Source organism: Pantherophis guttatus, chromosome 1 (genome assembly GCF_059756535.1).
Source record: "Pantherophis guttatus breed Tessera chromosome 1, ASM5975653v1, whole genome shotgun sequence".
Classification (NCBI taxonomy): domain Eukaryota; kingdom Metazoa; phylum Chordata; class Lepidosauria; order Squamata; family Colubridae; genus Pantherophis; species Pantherophis guttatus.
In genome coordinates this window covers 154743648-154763060 of record NC_142063.1, presented here as the reverse complement: position 1 = coordinate 154763060, position 19413 = coordinate 154743648, and the positions used below count along the sequence as shown (strand labels likewise).

The 19413-nt window shown below is 40.6% G+C and overlaps 2 protein-coding genes across 4 annotated transcripts in view; one reads left to right on the top strand and one right to left on the bottom strand.

Annotated features, from left to right (window-relative positions):
- Positions 1–19413, top strand: part of GPR155 (G protein-coupled receptor 155) — a 40855-nt gene that overhangs the window by 17522 nt on the left and 3920 nt on the right. For all 3 annotated transcript variants that reach the window (XM_034427668.3, XM_034427660.3, XM_034427677.3), the window contains exons 6-15: positions 4601–4684; positions 5635–5755; positions 7720–7804; positions 7896–7983; positions 8481–8694; positions 9503–9607; positions 13124–13257; positions 14814–14909; positions 16658–16722; positions 17441–17575. In XM_034427668.3, the coding sequence (XP_034283559.2) occupies positions 4601–4684; positions 5635–5755; positions 7720–7804; positions 7896–7983; positions 8481–8694; positions 9503–9607; positions 13124–13257; positions 14814–14909; positions 16658–16722; positions 17441–17575 (1127 nt within the window). The remainder of the gene's footprint in view (positions 1–4600; positions 4685–5634; positions 5756–7719; positions 7805–7895; positions 7984–8480; positions 8695–9502; positions 9608–13123; positions 13258–14813; positions 14910–16657; positions 16723–17440; positions 17576–19413) is intronic.
- LOC148116597 (uncharacterized) lies at positions 1310–3765 on the bottom strand. The gene has a single exon (XM_087882030.1). The coding sequence runs from the start codon at positions 3573–3575 to the stop codon at positions 2505–2507; it is 1071 nt and encodes a 356-aa protein (XP_087738156.1). The 5' UTR covers positions 3576–3765; the 3' UTR covers positions 1310–2504.

Below are 19413 nucleotides of genomic sequence, written 5' to 3'. Positions count from 1 at the left end.
GGAGGGAGGGGAATCTTGTGTTTTACAATAGAATAAGGTCAATTCCACTCAGACCAGTGGTGGGATTCTACCAGTTCGGACCAGTTTGGCTGAACCAGTAGTTCCCACTTCCTGCCGAGAGGGAACCGGTTCTCTGTTGCTGTGAAAGTGGGCCTGCCTGCCTGCCCCCAGTTTATACTGACCTTTATTTCTGCTTCTGAAGCCCAGCTGATTGGGGGTGGCAGATTGAATTGGCCCTCCTCAGTTGTTTTCCTTGCTCCTTTCCTTGTTGGCAATGCGGAAGTTCAATTTTATGGAAACTGCGCACGTGCGTGCAGCTCAGCAAACCGGTTGTTCAACCAGTAGGATCCCATCCCACCCCTGACTCGGACCCTTTCAGGGGTGGGTTCTACTTACTTTTACTACCGGTTTGCATCGTGGCCGTGTGCGCTCTTCTACGCATGTGCAGATCACCTATGATGATGTCAGGGTCAGTGGGCGGAGCCTCCTGCCAGTTTTACTACTGGTTCTTGAGAACCAGTCCGAATCAGGGGCAGCCCACCACTGGACCCTTTTCCAGTTAAGCACTCGCTTATCTTACTAAGGAACAAGTTGTATGTTATTTCACTAACAGGTGAAAAACAAGCATGTCCAGCTTATTAAATAAGAAGCTTATTTGGCCAAGGGAAAAAAAGAGAAGTCAATGTTTGTTGTATTCTGTTCCCCTACCGCTTTTTTCCCCCTCCCTAGGGTTTTTAGTTTTGGGGGTGAAGATTGTTGCCTGGGGCTAAAATTTAAAACCTTGAACTCTTTATCAAGCTAATGGAAGTCATCTTGCAGAGATGAAGGGCTAGGGCTGTGAAACTCTGGAGGTATAATACAGTGTCTTTGTTTTTAAGGGTTTGATAGTTTTAGTTTAGTTTTAGTTTTTATTATATTTGTATACCGCCCTTCTCCCGAAGGACTCAGGGCAGTGAACAGCCATGATAAAACAACATACAAGACAAAATTTAAAAAACATAGTAAAACAATTCAATCCATGGCCAAAATTAAAACTTCCAATTAAAGCCATTTTAAACCACTTTCAAAACCCAATTTAAAATCATTTATCCCGTCAGACCGACTTGCTGGAATAATAGGGTCTTCAGAGCATGACGGAAGGTGCGGAGGTCGGAGATCCTTCGTATGTCCAGGGGCAATTCATTCCATAGGACAGGAGCCCCCACAGAGCCTTCTCTGGCTCTCCCCCTGGGGGTCGCCAGTCAACATTGTTTGGCCGACGGCACCCTGAGGAGGCCCTCTCTGTGGGAGCGTGTCGGTCGGTGGGAGGAAAACAGTGGCAGAATGAGGTCCTGTAAGTAACCAGGTCCTAAGCCATGGAGCGCTTTAAAGGTGGTAACCAACACCTTGAAGCACACCCAGAAGACCACTGGGAGCCAGTGCAGCTCGCACAAGAGGGGTGTTACATGGGAGCGACGAGTCGCCCCCATTATCACTTGCGCGGCCGCATTCTGGACCAGTTGGAGCGTCTGGGTGCTCCTCAAGGGGAGTCCCATGTAGAGAGCATTACAATAGTCCAGACGGGAAATGACGAGGGTGTGAGTGACTGTGCACAAGGCGTCCCGATCCAGAAAGAGACGCAACTGGGAAATCAGGCGAATCTGATAAAAAGCCCCCCTGGCCACGGCCGTCATATGACAGCCGTGAGTCCAGGAGGATGCCCAAGTTGCGAGCCCTCTCTGAGGGAAGTAAGATCTCATCCCCAATAGCCAACGATGGTGTTAGCTAGCTATATTGGGACGTCGGGAACCACAGCCACTCAGTCTTGGAGGGGTTGAGTCTGAACCTGTTCCTCCCCATCCAGATCCGCACGGCCTCCAGGCAATGGGACATCATGTCAAGGGCATCATTGGGGTGGCCTGGGGTTGAAATGTACAACTGGATGTCATCAGCATACAGTTGACACTTCACCCCAAAGCCACGGATGATCTCGCCTAGCAGCTTCACATAAATGTTAAACAGGAGGGGCGAGAGGACTGACCCTTGCGGCACCCCACAAGTGAGGAACCTCGGGGTCGACCTCTGTCCCCCCGTCAACACAGACTGCGTACGGTCAGAGAGGAAGGAGGAGAACGACCGTAACACGGTGCCCCCCACTCCCACCCCCTCTAGCCGACGCAACATGATACCATGATCGATGGTATCAAAAGCCGCTGAGAGATCTAGGAGGACCAGGACAGAGGAACAACCCCTGTCCTGGGCCCTCCAGAGATAATCAACCAATGCGATCAATGCTGTTTCCGTGCTGTAACCTGCTCTGAAGCCCGACTGGCACGGATCTAGGTAGACAGCTTCATCCAGGAACCGAGGAAGCTGTCTCGCCACCACACTCTCAATAACCTTCGCCGTGAAGCGGAGGTTGGAGACAGGATGATAATTAGCTAATACAGCCGGGTCCAGGGAAGGCTTCTTGAGGAGGGGCCTCACCACCGCCTCTTTCAGGGCGGATGGGAAGACGCCCTCACTCAACAAAGCGTTGATAATCTCTGAAACCAGCCTCGTGTAACCTCCCAGGAGGCCAGCACCAACCAGGAGGGACACGGGTCCAATAAACATGTGATAGCGTTAAGCCTCCCCAGAATCCTGTCCACGTCCTCAGGAGTCACAGGGTCAAACTCCTCCCAGATAACATTCTCAAGACTGACCTCCATCATCCCGTCTGAGGCTACCCAGTTGGAGTCCAGGCCACCCCGAATCTGAGCGATTTTATCATGCAGATATTGCACAAAATCCTCAGCTCTACCCTGCAGTAGAGAGCGGTTCACCCTAAACAGGGCAGCTGGGTGGTTCTCTGCAGATGCAATAAGAGTGGAAAAATAATTAAATTTCGCCACTCTTATTGCCACTAGGTAGGTCTTGATATAAGACCTCACCAGTGTTCGGTCAGGTTTGGTGCGGCTGGCCCTCCAATCGCTCTCTAGGCGTCTTTTCCGGCACTTCATCTCTCTTAGCTCCTCGGAGAACCAAGGAGCCAGTTGAGAACAGCATTGAGTCAGAGGCCGCAAAGGCACGACGCGGTCCAAGGCTCCGGCGACCGCCCTATCCCAGGCGGCCACCAGTTCCTCAGCCGAGCCGTGAGTCAGAGCCTCTGGGAATGGCCTAAGGTCCACCAGGAACCTCTCAGGGTCCATCAGGTGACTGGGACGGAACCACCTGGTCAGTTCCGTCTCCCTGCGGCAAGGGGAAGTGGTCCAAAAGTCTAGCTGAAGGAGCAAATGATCTGTCCATGACAAGGGCTTAATGACTAGGTCCCCTATTGTGAGATCATTCAACCACTGACCAGAGACAAGAATCAAGTCCAGCATGTGTCCCCCGATGTGGGTGGGGTCATGAATTAACTGGGTCAGGTCCATGGCCGTCATGGAAGCCATGAACTCCCGGGCCACTTCCGACATTTCACCGACGGATGGCAGGTTGAAATCCCCCATGACCATAAGCCTGGGGGTGTCCACCGCCACCCCAGCTATTACATCAAGCAGCTCAGGCAGGGCTGCTGCTATGTGGCAGGGAGCCAGGTACGCAGTCAGCAAACCCATCTTCACCCCACAACCCCACTTCACACAGAGGGACTCACAACCGGCTATCTAAGGAACAGTGGCCTCCTTCGGACTAAGACTTTCTTTAATAATCACCACTACCCTTCTGCCCCTCCCCTGGGCCCTCGGCTGATGAAATGCGTGGAAGCCCGGTGGGCACATCTCCACAAGGGGAACCCCCCCTCATGGCCCAACCAGGTCTCTGTGATCCCTGCCAGGTCCGCACTCCCCTCCTGCACTAAGTCATGAATGAGGGGGGCTTTATTAACCGCAGACCTGGCATTGTACAACAACAGCCGGAGGCCCGGGCCCTGAGACTCTGCACAACCTGGGATACAAGAAGTGCCTTGGGGGCCGGAGCACGCCACCGCTCGCAAACAGCGAGTGCGTACTCCCCAAACATGATACGGCCCCCTGCGCCCACCATATCTGCCCCTCCCACCAACTATTTCGATGGAATGGCCCTTCACCTTGTCCCCCGGCTCCCTATCTAGCCCCCCTCCCTCTCTCCTCCCGCCATGACCCTCAGACCCACTCTGCCGCTCTGAGGTTCTATGGACCCCCCCAGGTCCTACCCACCCATTCCTAAAACCCCTTAAAAACTTTGCACAAATCCTAATCAAAAAACCCCTCACTCTCCTTTTTGCTACATGCCACCTCTCGGGTTCCAAAACCCGTCATCGAGGTAGGCCCTCGATAAATGGAGGGCCAGGCTTGCGAGAGGGGGGAGTCTCGCAATGCTAATAGGTCGGCTTTCTTGTACACCTTGTACATCCAAGTCCAAGGTGGAAGGGAGGGCCAGTCCAGGGTTCATTAGCTAGCTTAGAAAAAATGAGAATCCTAGCACAAAGAGGAGACTGATTTTCAGCTTCATTGTAAGGATACCTGAGTCCATTATGGAAATACCACTAATGCCAAGGAAAATCCCTTAGCAGGTATTTGAATGTCACTGAAATAAAAACCTTGGTGTAATATTTTATAATAATTTAGGAGAAGTGAAAGCTTGTGTTCATTCTGTGTTTCAGATCTGGTCCCTCGGGGTTATTCTCTTGAGTAAAAAATACAAGCAGCTTCCACATATGCTTACAACTAACTTACTCATTGCTCAGGTCAGTGAAATGGAGAATGATATCCCTAAATATTTCTTTTCCCCCCAAGAATGGTTGTTTTGTAGTTTGCAGACAGCATTATTTTTTTCACAGAAGGTACACAATGCAAGCACTCTGCTCAAGCAGGTTTTCACTATGTTATTGCCTTTGTATTATATGTGTTTTATATTGGGTGCATGATGGAAGAATGTGTGATATCACTTTGGTGTTTTTAAAACAAAAGCTGCTATTGAAACGTTGTGAATAAAACTAAACATTAAGCTATACGTAAGTGTAATACCTGATATTGACTCTCCTGTAATGTAAATTCAGAGTCTAGATCAATGGAAATGAGAGTGTTCATTACAAAGCATAAGTTATAGACTGCAGTTGAAGAATCAAATCAGGAAAAACTTAAACAGACGCAGTGCAAAAGAGCCAATGGGGAATTTCCATTCCAATTGGATTGTGTTCACTGTACTTAGCTTTTTTCATACTACTGCCAATTTTCCTTGACTGAAAATGCAACATTTTCATGTCTAAAAATTTAGGCATTTTCTTTTTGGAATTTTAGTGCTAATTGAGAAAGAGGTTTTGTTTTAATAGTATGGACTATTAAAAAAATAGAAGTCCATTATACAATACAATTCTGATATGGAAACTATAGACTCCAAAACACAGGCAGCATTGTGAAAAAAAATTTTTCTTGAAAAGCAGAGGGCTTTCAAATGATTGATAATGATAAGTTTTGACAATGGTCTGCCTGCACTAGATGATGCCGTGCTGTTTGAAAAATTTGTCATGCTCTGTCTTGGAGGCATCTTCCCTTACCTTGGTGCAGGAGGACATGCCTCTTCTAAAATCTTGTAGAGTTAGTCGTTTTACTGTATGAGAGATTTTAATCAAAATTTCTTCAGTTACATCTCATTCATAAAATATACACTAAACACAATTGCTTTGATTTCTTTTAGTGTGTGGCCTGTGTTGGAATGGTAATGTGGAATTTCACCATTGAGAAGAAAAGCATCTTTGTGCAGATTCTTGTGTTCATTGTCCTGTACTGTTCCCTTTATAGTGCTTTTCTGTGGACAGGTAAGAAGAAATTTCTGGCCTATAAAGCAATATATGTTTTCTTTGATGGCTTAATGCTAAAGGGACAATGCTTGGAGATTACCCTATGTTCTTGAAGCATAAACTTTAACACCAGTTTACATCCATTTAATTCTCTTTACCTATTGAACAGTTACCACTGAATCAGCTTCAACCTTTCTATCCATTCCTAAAAACTCCTATAAAAGTCGTAAATAGAATTATTGCAGTATTTCTCAACTGGCAACTTTAAAAGGAGTAGACTTCAACTTGCAGCATTCCCCAGCCATCACATCTAGAAGTCCATTCATCTTAAACTTGTCAAGGTTGAGAATCACTGAATTATTGGATTGTATGAGACTTTTTTTAATCCTTCAAGGTAGATCACATTAGGAAACCAGTCATGCAGGCTAATGCTACTTTAATGATAAAATTATAGTAATAGAATCTTGGAAGTCTGAATACTCTTCTACTCCCTCTCTTTATTTTTGTAAAACCTAGTGACAGTCTTGTCTGAGAGGCTTTCTCCAAGTGTAGGTCTGACCTGCATTCAGGTTTCTTTTATCTGACTCTTGTCTTGGTAACTCTTCCTGTTCATTCCTTTACGGAGGTGCAGGAGGGAAAAAAACCAAGAAGGTTGCCACTGTATGATTAGAAGTCCATTGGATGTAGTATAAATGTTTGCTTGAATGCTTGGATAACTATAACCCACAATCCTACTTGATCAGGGATGTCCCACTTCGCATTGAGGGAATGGGACTTAAGTGAGGATCAGGGAAAGGGAGGTGTCATGGAGAAGAAATTAAGCATTTAGCCATCATAATAGAAGGAATCACCATGGGAATGACTTCCAGTTGATAAAAGGACTGGAAGTGAATATGACCAGAGTTCCAGATTTCCCATGGGTCCATTTCCTTCAGTACAGCCTGTCTTTTGTAATGTTCACAACCAGCTGGCTGGTGATGGGATATGCATTTAAAAAGCAGTTTTATGTTATATATTACTTAGAACTCAGTGCTGCAATCCCAAACCTCATGTCAGCTCTAATAAGGAAGTTGTGGTCAGTATTTTCCCAATGTCTGAAAACAGTTATGACTCATTCGCCATAGCTTATATTTTGCAACACTGGATAAATATACAATTGATTAGAAAACTTGCAAGAGCCATGTATGTGATTACGGAAATTAAGTTACATTATATATTACATTAATCCTAGAAATTATTTTCCTTTTATGAGCCTTGGTGGTGGAAAATTATATGAGCCTTGGTGGTGCAGTGGTTAGAGTGCAGTACTACTTCTGCTGACTGCTGCCTGCCTGAAATTTGGCAGTTTGAATCTCACCAGGCTCAAGGTTTACTCAGCCTTCCATCCTTCCAAGGTGGGTAAAATGAGGACCCAGATTGTTGGGGGCAATAGGCTGGCTCTGTAAACCGCTTAGAGAGGGCTGCAAAGCACTGTAAAGCGCTATACAAGTGCTATTGCTATTTAAAATAGAATGCTCTCAATTTTTCTTCTCCTAGACAACAAGAATCATTAGCATTCCTATAGCATCTGCACCCATACATACTGACTGACTCTTGTCATGATATACCATGTTTTCCCAAAAATAAGACCCTGTCTTATATTTTTTTGAACCCTAAAATAAGTGCTTGGCCTTATTGCCATGCACTCAAAAGCCCAATTGGGTTATTATCAGGGGATGTCTTATTTTGAGGGGAAACAGGGTACTGACATACCAACAAGTAATTGTGACATCCCTATAATGAAATATTGCTTTTGATTTGCAGGATGGACAGGTTCTTATGTCCCACAAGCTAATTTTATTGCTATAAGAACAGCAGGCTTGTTATGTGGCTGCCTTTGAGTACAGGACAGAGAAGGGGAGGGAGAGATATCCTCTTTTTGTGGGGGAAAATATTGTTTCCTGAAAAGAACAAGACTGAGATGTTCTCCTTGTTTTCAATAGGCCTTTTAGCTCTTTCTCTTCTCCTTTTGAAAAGAAGGGAAAACCTAAAGATTCCTGTTGGAATTATTACTATAGCTGGCTGGGGGTAAGTTTGCAAGAGTTCATTGCTAAGAAAATTTATAGGATATCACAAATTAATTATATGTATGATTTATATTGTATTTTACATTTTGCAGCATTCCAGTAATCATTGTTGGAATTCTTCTAATAGCTGGAAAACACACTGGTGAAATTGACTCAGCATTTTTTTATGGTAAACATCAGGTAGGGAGACTCTTCTATTACCATTTGTTGATCAGTGATTCATGAGTTTTCAAAAGCTCATTATTTGATAGAAGCAGCTTTTGAAAGTGAAGAGGCGTTAAACTAATTGACTATATAGCTTCTCCCCAAAATTTGAAGAACCCTAAGAGTCCAGCTTCTCTAGACTATGGCAAAAGAAAGCAAAGGTAGGAGGTGTACCTTTGTCATAAGTGCTTTGGGTTCAATCCCAAAACAACTGGCGCACCACTTGAAACACCAGCGGCATTGACAAATTTCCCATCAGTCAATTACAAAAGGCATCTTTACTCAGAACATCTTGCAACGATACCCCTAACACCATTAAACATCAACATCTGCCTATCCCAGGTCCTTCGGAAGGACTTGATAGATAAAAATGCCAAATCCAGTCTGAACATCTGGTGGACTGTGCAATGAATCATAATAATAATAATTTAACTTTTGCCTAACTTCCTCCTTTCGATTCCTCTTTTGGCCAGGTGATTACTACTGCAGTAATCGTAACAATCAGCATATTGTTCTCGGGTGTGTCACTCATGTGTATGAACCGATCTGGAACAGCAGGGACTAATTATGAGGTTCTAAACCAGCAATTTCAACATCAAGTAGAAGAACCCGAAAGGGAAGCGAATCAACATTATAAACCTTCCCCCAGTGTCTCTCATTCTGAAACTGATTCTCCCTTGGAAAGAGGTATAATGAACAACTGCAACTTAGTTTTAGGAGCAGGGAAACCTGACTTGGTGATGGCTCTTACCACTGTAGAATAGAAGAAAGACTTAGGTCTCCAATTCTCTGCCCCTGGTTTCATAATGGAGATGCAGGCACCTTGCCTTGCTTACCTGTGAGATGAGGTAGAGTCCCTCAGATTAAAGTGAGGAATAGAGATGCAACTAGGAATGAACGTCTCAAGATTGAGATTGCGATCGAAGAAGCATAGGGCAGAATTAGGGTTAAGATGGCCCTCCAGTTTAAGGCTATGATTAAGGCTATGGAAGGCCTGACCCAAAAGAGGAAAGGGTTTCAAAGCACTTGTAGCATCTGTTTGCAACTGTTTAAACCAAATGTAGCAAGCAGTGATAGCCATCTGTGCAACCTCAGGAAAATACAGAGCTGCTTGAAGAAATTGCAACAGCCTGAGCACTTCTACGTGCTTTGAAACACCTTTTTCCCATTGAAACCATAGTGATCTACATCTTCAGCCAGCAGTGAAGAGATATTAATCATTGTATTTTAACCACATCTGCTGCATAATGGGTTTCACAGTTTTGCATGTGTGGGGGAGTTGGGAGTTCAATAGCATTTCTAGCAATCCTCAGTATGGAGAAAAAGCCAGCCAGGGAGGACAAAAAGAATGAAGTATGTTTACCTATGGATATTTTTTGAACTTATTAAGAAAATGTATATGTATATTTCCTAACCATTGCCCAAGTCAATTGCACATTCAACTGTGGTTATTTTCTTTTTAAAAAGCCTAAGAAATATATATTTTTCCTTGTAGAGTTCTACACATGTCATAAACAAAACGGAGAATTATGCTGCTCTGAAGAAGACTCCGCATCTACTACTGGACTCAGTGAGAACTGTTCTTTCTCAGTTGAGACAGGTAAAGTATCTTGTTTGGAATAAAATTCAAAAGTTTACCAATTATGCGACACTGTATCTTAACTTAACCAAGAGAGTTCTTAGTGCAGTTTGCATACTTTGCTGCAAGTTGCATGTTTTCACTTTTTATCCTTTGTATAACTGAGCTTGCTTTATAAATGAATCTATGATTAATATATAGATAATCCTCAACTTATTATTGTAACAGAGTCTACTCATTATGGTCATAAGTCATGATAATTGAAAAGCACATCCCCGCATGACTGAACCAACTTTATTACCTTTTTGGGGGGGCGGTCTTAAGCAAATCCACGGTCATTAAGCAAATGCTATGGGGCAGTTTTGCCAAAAACTGGAAGTAAATGCCAGTTTTCAGCAAAAACATGGAAAATCGTGTTCACGTGATCACAGGACACTGCAAAGGACCATAAACAAAGGATGTTTCCAAGTGCCCAAAATGAAGTTAGATGATCAAACAGAGTGGACGGCTATCAGAATTCTGGAACCAGATTGTAAGAACTTTTTGGATGCCCCGTTGTAACTTTGAATTGTCACTAAGCAGGCAGTCGTATGTCAAGGACTACCTATGTAAACAAAGTAAGGGAAAATCTTTCCAATTGTTTTTAGCTCTTTTCCATATTTTAAAGGCTTTCTATATTTTAAAGAATTTCTATATTCTATATTTCTTCCATTGGGCATTTCTTTCACCTCTTAATCTTTAGTCTTTCTCCATATATCTAATTGCCGCTTTCTTAATTCTTGGATATTATTTTTGAAATTCTTTTACTTGGGTTTATTCTCTTTTATTCTCCAGAATAAAAGTTGGAAGTTATCTCACCCAGTTTCAATGCTCTGTCCACAAACTGCTCCAGCACAAATCTTAATGTCCCAGTTGTCACAGTTTGTGACTTGCCAAAAATGGCTGTCATCCCTGCTGCTCTTCAGGAGAACTTTCTTCGGACCTAACGAGGAAATTGTGAATTCCTTGTGGTTGATGAAGCACCTCTCCTTTCTTCACCACTCCTCAAAGGCGGCTTTGACCCCATAGGGTCTCCCGGTCAGCAGATACCGGCTATTTTTCACGGAGCTCGGTGGAGCACCGCTATTTTCAGCTGTTCTCGCCATGACGCAGTCTCTCAGAAAAGAGTTGTTTATCCCTCCCTTTTGAGTAGCAGAGGCAGAGAGAAGATCTTGTACTTCATCCTGGCTTTGGAGGCTTAGATTTATTTATTTTTCTTTTTTCTTTGATACTTCACCAAGTTCAAAAATACCGTAGAAAGATAAAAACTAACAAAAACTATTAATCAAGAAAAAGAACAGAAGTTTGGTTCAGATCAGAGGTATTTCTGTTAGGATTGTTGGATAAAAATTTGGAAAATCCACATGGTGATCTCTTTTTATATATGATAACAGCAATGAGACTCCTGTATGCTAAATAGTGGAAAAAATCATTCATATTTATAATGGAAGAATGGTCGATAAAGTTGATAGAATTGGCTGAGATGGTGAAAATGATTAAAGAAAAGACATTATGTCACTTTAATGCCAATTGGAAACCCCCGGTGGTGTATTTATCATTAAGCAGACTAAGCATGTGCTTAGGGCACCAGGCTCAAAGAGGGCATCACAAAGTTGAGAAAGAAAAAATAAAAACCAATGAAGATTTGTAAAAAAAAAATTGATAAGGGGACACCAAGATTTGTCAGTGCTTAGGGCGCCAGTGAGCCTTAATCCGCCACTGGAAGCCCCTATTGAACTTTTGGCATGAAACATTAAAAAAATGAAATAATGATGTATAGATTTGCTGATTAGTAATATTAATATATTGTTTTAAAAATAAATGTTATGCTATAGCAATAGTACTTACATACCACTGTACAGTGCTTTATAGCCCTCTCTAAGCAGTTTACAGAGTCAGCACATTGCCCCCAACAATCTGGGTCCTCATTTTACTGACCTCAGAAGGATGAATCAACCTTGAGCTGGTCAGAATTGAACTGCTGAACTCCTGGCAGCCAGCAGTCGGCAGAAGTAGCCTGTAGTACTATATTCTAACCACTGCACCACCATGGCTCTATAACCATAGAGCAAGAGTTTAATGTAATTTTCATTTATACAGGCTTAGATTTAAATTTGAGAGTAACTAGAACCACAAGGAATCATCCAGGAAAATCTTTGTCCTCCCTGAACTGTGCCTTGTTTCTTCTTTTTTTCATAGAGATACTCAAGCTTAAGAAGCTTTAAGTGGGCCCTTGGACTTGTCCAGAGAGAGAAATCCATCCAATTTGCAGCTCTTTAAAAGCTTTATTGGTTCTATAGATGGGCAATACAGTTAAGGAAGAAAAAAGAAAGCTGTCACTTATTTTGACACTTAAGGAAGCAAGTTCTGTAATGTAATAATTGGCTACAGATAGATGGGATTGATAAGTACTGTAATCTGGAAAAGAAGATAAGTTTAGGAAGCCATTCTGCACTGTAGCAGCAAGCTTTGGAGCTTCTGAAACTGAAGAACAGGAGTTGCTTTGGCAGCACAAGGTGCAGTATTTATTAGCTTTTTGCTGCCATCTAGTGATAAATGTCACTAACTTAAAATAGTCTGTAACATCATGAATTCTAATTCCTACTATATTTTATCCTGCAATTTGGTAGACGCAAGAAGTAAAAAAAAAATGCTACTCTGTTAACGTTGACCCAGCTAAGTTGAAAATGGTGGTGTTGCTAATAATCTAAGCAGGCTGTTTGTGTGCAGAAATGGTCTCTATCCTGTTATAACATGTTTAAGTGTAGATTAAAAATCTGGATAGTCACTACTATAATTTTTTTGCAGTTTGATACTTTTCCAGGGGTGATTCTGCTGAGATTTGGATTGGGTAGCAAGCAAACAGAAGCATCCCTGTCTGTCTGTCTTTGATATACTAAAAGTATACAAAACAACAAAAAAGTTAGAAAGCAAGGTAAAGAGGGGGGAAAAAGGAAATGAAAAAAGTCAGACAATTATGCCTTTCACCTTTTTTATCAAGTAAATATCTTAATCTTTTCCCAATCCTATTCATCCATTTTTAATCCCCGAATCCCAAAATCATCAACTCAATCTTGTTTTAACAAAATGTCCATGCAGTATTAACATTTGCAGTCTTTTTTTAAAAAAAGTATTTTTTTCTCTCACTACAAGCCGAACTTTTGTCTGAATCAACATTCAATTTCCTCTTTTTGAAATGATCAACTCAAACTGAGCAATTGAATATCAGTGATAAAGTCTGGGATAGACTAGAGTATTGGAAGACTGCAAATGGACAGCAGGTTGCCCATCCCTATCACCAACTCTTGTCTGAATCAACATTCAATTTCCATTTTTTGAAATCACAAGTTATGGTTTCCAGATGAAGCATGCCAATTCTAAACCAAGCATTTGATCGTGTTTTCATTTTCTTGTTTTTTTTATTGAGTTTTGTTCAGAGAACAACAGGATTCAGTGTTGTGGTTATGCCTTATGTGTTGATACTTAAATGTTTTTCAGCAAACCAGTGTTTGAGTCCATGCAGTTCTCAGAGGTGTGTCCTGGCTCAGGAAGAACAGCTTCTGCAAACTGGAGACCAACAATTGGCCAGACATGTTCTGTTGTGCCTGCTTCTCATTGTGGGCCTTTTTGCTGTAAGAATTTCTTTGGTGGGAGGCAGAAATGTATGATTCTTTATATGTAGTCATTTTACCCTATTCTCCGTTACAAAGTGTGTTTCTCATATCAGCTACTAGCGTAATGTTATTTTTAAAGAAGTTAAATCCAGGCTCATTATATGATTGCTCTTCTCACAAAGAGTGACTCTGGTACAAACAAATTGTAAATGTATAAAGAAATCATTACCTAAAAGTGTTATATAGTAATAATTACGAAGTATTAAAACTGTAAAAACAGGACTAAAACAGGGGAAGAAAATAATAGATGGAGGGATATTAATAATAACAGAGCCCCTCACAAGTTTACCCATCCCCTGAAGTCACCAAGCCTGACAGAACCAGGTCTTGAGGGATCTCCCAAAGATCAGAAGTGGTGAAGCTGACCTTATCTTGGGGGTTGGGGGGGGGAAGAGATATTCCACAATGCAGGTGCCATAGTCTCGAACCCGCCAAATGTAGCTCCCTACATAACAAAACTCATAGCTTACCCATTCTATTGGATCTGGTGGGACGGCAGATGAAATTCAGAAGATTCTTCAAATAATCAATCCCATGCCATGTAGGCCTTTAAAGTTCAACACCAACACCTTGAATTGAAGCCACAGCAGAGGTGTAACATGAATGCTATCGAGAGCAGGCATAACGGCTCTTGCTGCTGCATTTTGTACTAGCTGAAGTTTCTGGATTCTCTTTAAGGGCAGCCCCATGTAGAGAACATTGCAATAGTCCAATAGGGAGGGGACCAGGGCATGAGTGTTCATGAATAGGGCCCCTAAATCCAGAAACGGAACATTTGTTAGAGCTGCCCTCTTTTTTAAGAGCCTATTGCCATCTATCATCACACAACAGCCTGATGCTACAGACAAAGCTATGGAGGTAATTTAATATACCAATGCCCACAGAAGATCCCAGGTTTATATCTTGCATTTCTAGGAAGAGGTGAGAAGGGCCTATTTCAAAAAAGTTTTTATGTGGACAAGAGATGATAAATAGGTCTCCAAATATTGAGTTCCAGTTCTGATGGTTGCAGCCAACCTGCCAGTGGTGAGAGATGCTACAGTTGTGTTGGCAAAGCCATTTCACATTCTCTCCCTAAACAAAGGGTGGGTAATTCTCAAAGTGTGTGTCATTTTAGCAGATTGTTTACTTGCAGCAAGTGCCCAACTGCAGCGGTGTGCTTTTCTGCTTCTTTTTCTTAGAAAGAAAGAACATGTATAAGAACTATGTTTTAAAACAATCACAGAAAATCCCAGAAATGGAAGAGAGGAAGAAAGACCAAGAGTTCCACTGTCACCTATTGATGTTATCACTGAATTATTGTCATGGTCTTGTTACCCCTTTCCAGAAAGGTTGTTCAGACCTGCAGTAAACTCTTGGTTTTAGTAATAGTAGTCTAGAGGGGCAACTCACTAAACTTGAACAGTTGTGCGGGGAAAAAATCTGTGTCTATAATCCAAAGGAAATACCAGTGTGAAAGTTGTAGCAATGAGATACTCATGTTAGCACTTGTTCATTTTGTTTTTCCTTCACAGAACCTATCAAGTTGCTTGTGGTGGTTATTTAACCAAGAGCCTGGGAGACTCTATGTGGAACTGCAGTTCTTCTGTGCTGTATTTAATTTTGGTCAGGTAAATATTTATCCGCTGTCTCAAACTAATCATGTGAATTTATCCATACGTACTTAATAGCATGTCTCATTGAATCTGTATCTAAATGTGTACATGAAGACTGGCTTATGTTTGTAAGGAAGAGAGAGAAAGTCCCGGACTTATTTTTGGCCCATTTTCTTAGCTTAAATTTGATAAAATTAAAACTGCTCATTGTGCACTGACAAATTTTGCTGTTCCAACTGTTTAAAGGGGGAAATAATCCATGTAAATAGTTAGGGATGTTTCATTAATAGAGGTCATCCAGAGAAAATGTTTTCCAAGAGAATGCAGATTTAACTGATGCAGATGGTAAAAATGAAGGATTTTAGCTGGTGTCCTCCCTAATATGTTTAGTGACATCCCATTAAAATGCCTGAGTGAAATTTAACCAGGAGCTGAAATAATAGTCTTGTGCTAATTAAATTGCTTTCAGTGTTCCCAGGTAAACCAGACAGGAAACATAACTAGATGAGTTAGTTCTACATTATTGTAAGGCTACATTAACAGAATCTTTCAAATCTAAAAGGACAGATCTCCTGCCACCACTTTTAAGCACCCAATCAGTTAGGATAAGACCTCCCTAAATTTTATCTTCTGACTATTAAGCCACTGGGGTTCCTCCCTTTCATCTTATTGTTTCGCTGGCCCCTTTCTTTCCCTTATCCCGCAAAGTCATTCTCACATACTGTTAAAATTGCACTGAAAAGGTAATTCAATAAGAAAAAACTCCAACCACAAAGGCAAATCTGCTTTCTGACAATATGGCAGCATGGGAAGAGCCCATAAGCTTGTTCCTTAAATAATCTTATCTTTAGTCTTTCCTATGGAAGTAAAATGCTTTTTGAGAGCTTCAACTTTATTTTAATTGCATTACCTTCTTCTCTTGAGATGTTATTTTTATTTCTTTAATGTTAACATGCTTACCAAATTGCTTATCGTTTTGCTTTTCAAAATACGCTGTTCATTACAGTTGGTTCATAGACCTTAGTTTTCTTACATTCTTAAATTCTCCTTCCAGCAATACAGGTATTCCTCCCTTAACAACTGCCCTGTTTAGCATCCATCCAAAGTTGCTGAAAAAAGCCCTTTATGACCAGATCTCACACTTAAAAGTGTTACAGTGTCCCACAGTCACACGATCATCATTATTGCACTTTCAAGCGAGCTTCCAAAAACTAGAGTCAGTTGAAAAAGCCAGCATTGAAATCACAAGTCATGGTCATGCAATGTCTCACTTAAGAACTATGGGTGATTTGCTTAATGAAGTGAGGTTGTAAGTCCATCATGGTTGCATGATGACTTTCTTAATGACTGTATCACTTAACAATGGAGTTGCCAGTCCCAATTGCAGTTGTTTTAAGCAAGGACTTGGGGGTGGTTTGTAACTCATGTGTGTCTCATTATAAGAGGAAGCATGGAAAATTAAGAAACTATAATAATCCTAGTCAAGATAAACATACAGTTAGGAAATTGTAATATAAGGGTAGAGATATTGAAAGGAAAGAATATGACTGACTGACTGACTTTAAAAATCACAGTGTTGGTATTGGTGCCTAAATATTTTTCCGTTTCTTGAGCTTGGTCCATGCTGTACTCTGAATTTTATTTAAATAAATTTAAGCATTTTATTCTGTCTTTTTGTTAGAATTAAAAACTTCATTTCAGGAATTTGTGTACAATTGTTCATCCAGAATCTTTATTACAGTATTTATTTTTTTCTTTTTCAGGGATTCATTTCTTTTGGAATGTTTGGTTTAGACAAACATCTAATTATTCTTCCATTCAAAAGGAGGTAATTTTAGCAGTTTATACATCCATTTAATTTCAGCTGCATTGAGAGCTTTTAACTCTGATGCTGTTCCTTTTTACAAAACAGTAATCTGGTTTATTTTAAAATGCTGCTCCTTTTAATACATGCATAAGCAATACTTTTCTCTATTGAACATCAATTTATATTAACACATTCTGGATTGGAGAACCATTAAATAATGTTGCTTTAATTGAATTCCATGGTATTGATGTGACATATAGGCTTGTGTATGAGCTATTATCCATAAAATACTTTTTAAAGGTGGTATAAAATGTCTATGTTTACATGATTATATAGCCTTGGAATGTAATTATTTTTTCAATGAATGAAATAGTTCTTTCATTCATAGAATGTGATTTGATTCTCTCCTCGTACAGTTTTTTTCTCCTCGCTTCCTTTGCACCCCCTGCTTCTGAGGGTTAGGGAACCTTGGCAACATGTTGAATATTAGACAGATGTAAGAAATGGAAGTTTGAGTTGACAGAGGTTCTCAAATAGAGAAGTAATTTAGGATCCATATGTGTGCGAATTAGATCAAAGTGCATAACAGCATAGGAAAAAAAGTTGGCTCACATCATTACATCTTGAATGTACACAATAACAATAAAATCTCACAGGCAAAAATGCCGGTATTTAAAATCAAGTCCTTGTATTATGCTTTTTCCAGATGGTATTTCAAATGGATTTTTTTCTCATGTAGGCTTGAATTCCTTTGGGGTGCTAGAACCGTGGAACAGAGGCAATCATCTGTCCCAGAGGAGATTCGGATGACATGCCAACAATTTGTTAGTTACCACAGAGATGTGTGTGTGAGAAGCATTGTCCAGGATAGAAGGTGGAGTTGTTTATAAATGTTAAAATTGATTTAAATTATTCTAATATTCTAGATGGGGGTGTGCTCTGCATCTGTTGATACCCTTCTTTTTACTTGGAGTATATGCTACACAGGTTTCCAAATACCACTAAGCAGACACTTGGTTAATTGTTTATTTGTAAATAATTATTTCTGAATTGATATTCAGTTCGAATCTCACCAGGCTCAATGTTGACTCAGCCTTCCATCCTTCTGAGGTGGGTAAAATGAGGACCCAGATTGTTGGGGGCAATAGGCTGACTCTGTAAACCACTTTGGGAGAGCTGTAAAGCACTGTGAAGCAGCATATAAGTCTAAATGATATTGCTATTAACTTTTGATGCAGGGGTGTCAAACTGACAGCCTGTGGGCTCAATGCGTCATGTGCAGGCCACGCCCACCCCGGTTTCGCAAAGGCAAAAACCATTGCAATACGTCACGTGACACGATCGAGTTTGATACACGTGCTTTGGTGTTTAACTATTTTTCTTAATTTATATATCAAACAATATGTTATCGCAAAGAGTACATAGTTTTAAATAATAGAAATCAAACGCAGCGTAAACATTTTGAACCATGAAGTTTAAATGGCAGCAATTGATGCTGTTACAGGTAGTCCTCGACTTATGGCCAGTCACTTAACAACCATTCAAGGTTATGACCTACCTGGAAAAAGAGAGTTATGACCCAATTACTCTCGTTGCCCCAGTCATGTGACCACACTTCAGGAGGTTGGTAACACAGCAGTGTTGTTTGCAGCATCCCACGGTCACGTAACTGTTTTACAAAGTTTTTACAAAAAACCAGAAATTACTTTCACTTTTCAGCAAAACGGCGCCATAGCAAACAATAAGTTTGCTTAATACTACCACATTCATTTTACAACCGGCATGTTTCCTTAGGAAACGGCCACAAAAAAGGTAAAATTTGGCAGTCACGTGACCAACCCGATGTACGACCATAATAGGCTCCATTACGGTCGTATGTTGAGGACTACCTGTAATGAACAAAAAAGATACCTTTTCTATTATTACATGGCTTCTTTCATGAATTGTGTGAAACCATTGATAAAACTTAAGTGTAATTTATTAACGATGTGCTTTCCCCATTTTTAGTGATTATTTCAGAGATTTGGTGGCCTTGTTAATCTTAAAATCTTCCCTACTGAGGTCCTAAACTGTGATTCAACGGCTGTTTCAACATATTCACATGCCATGTCTCAAATTTAGGATTACATATCTCCCCAAACTTCCATTTTTGGATATAAAATTCTGTGGAAGTGGGAAATAAATAATTCTTAAATATTTGTTCTGCATTTTACAACAATTTTTAAATTGTCTTTCTTATATTTCTTGAAAAACCAAGGAATATAAAATATTGAAATTCTTTTTTAATATTAAAATATTAATATTACATAAAGAAAAATAGATTGATGCTGTTGCTTTGTTTTAATCACTACCCCTGTTTGATCTACACAGATTGTAATAAGTGATATACCCCTTCTTCTTCTCCTTTTCATCTATATATCTCTCTTTTCTTCTCAGATGAATGCCTGGCATTAGAACTCTAATGTATGTTGTTGGCCCAGCACTGATTTTGTTATATGTTCCCATGTTCTATTAATTAAAATTAACATTAGCTTATTAATTAAAAGGCTATCTCACATAGTCTGTATGTTGTCTTGACCTAACTTTAGATCACGGAATAGTTGCTTTCTGTACAATAACATTTAATTAGATCTAAATCCAAAAGTTCTAAAAAACCACTTAGAGGAGTGCTTCATGCATTTTTCTTCTATTGACTGAAACATTGAAGTACTG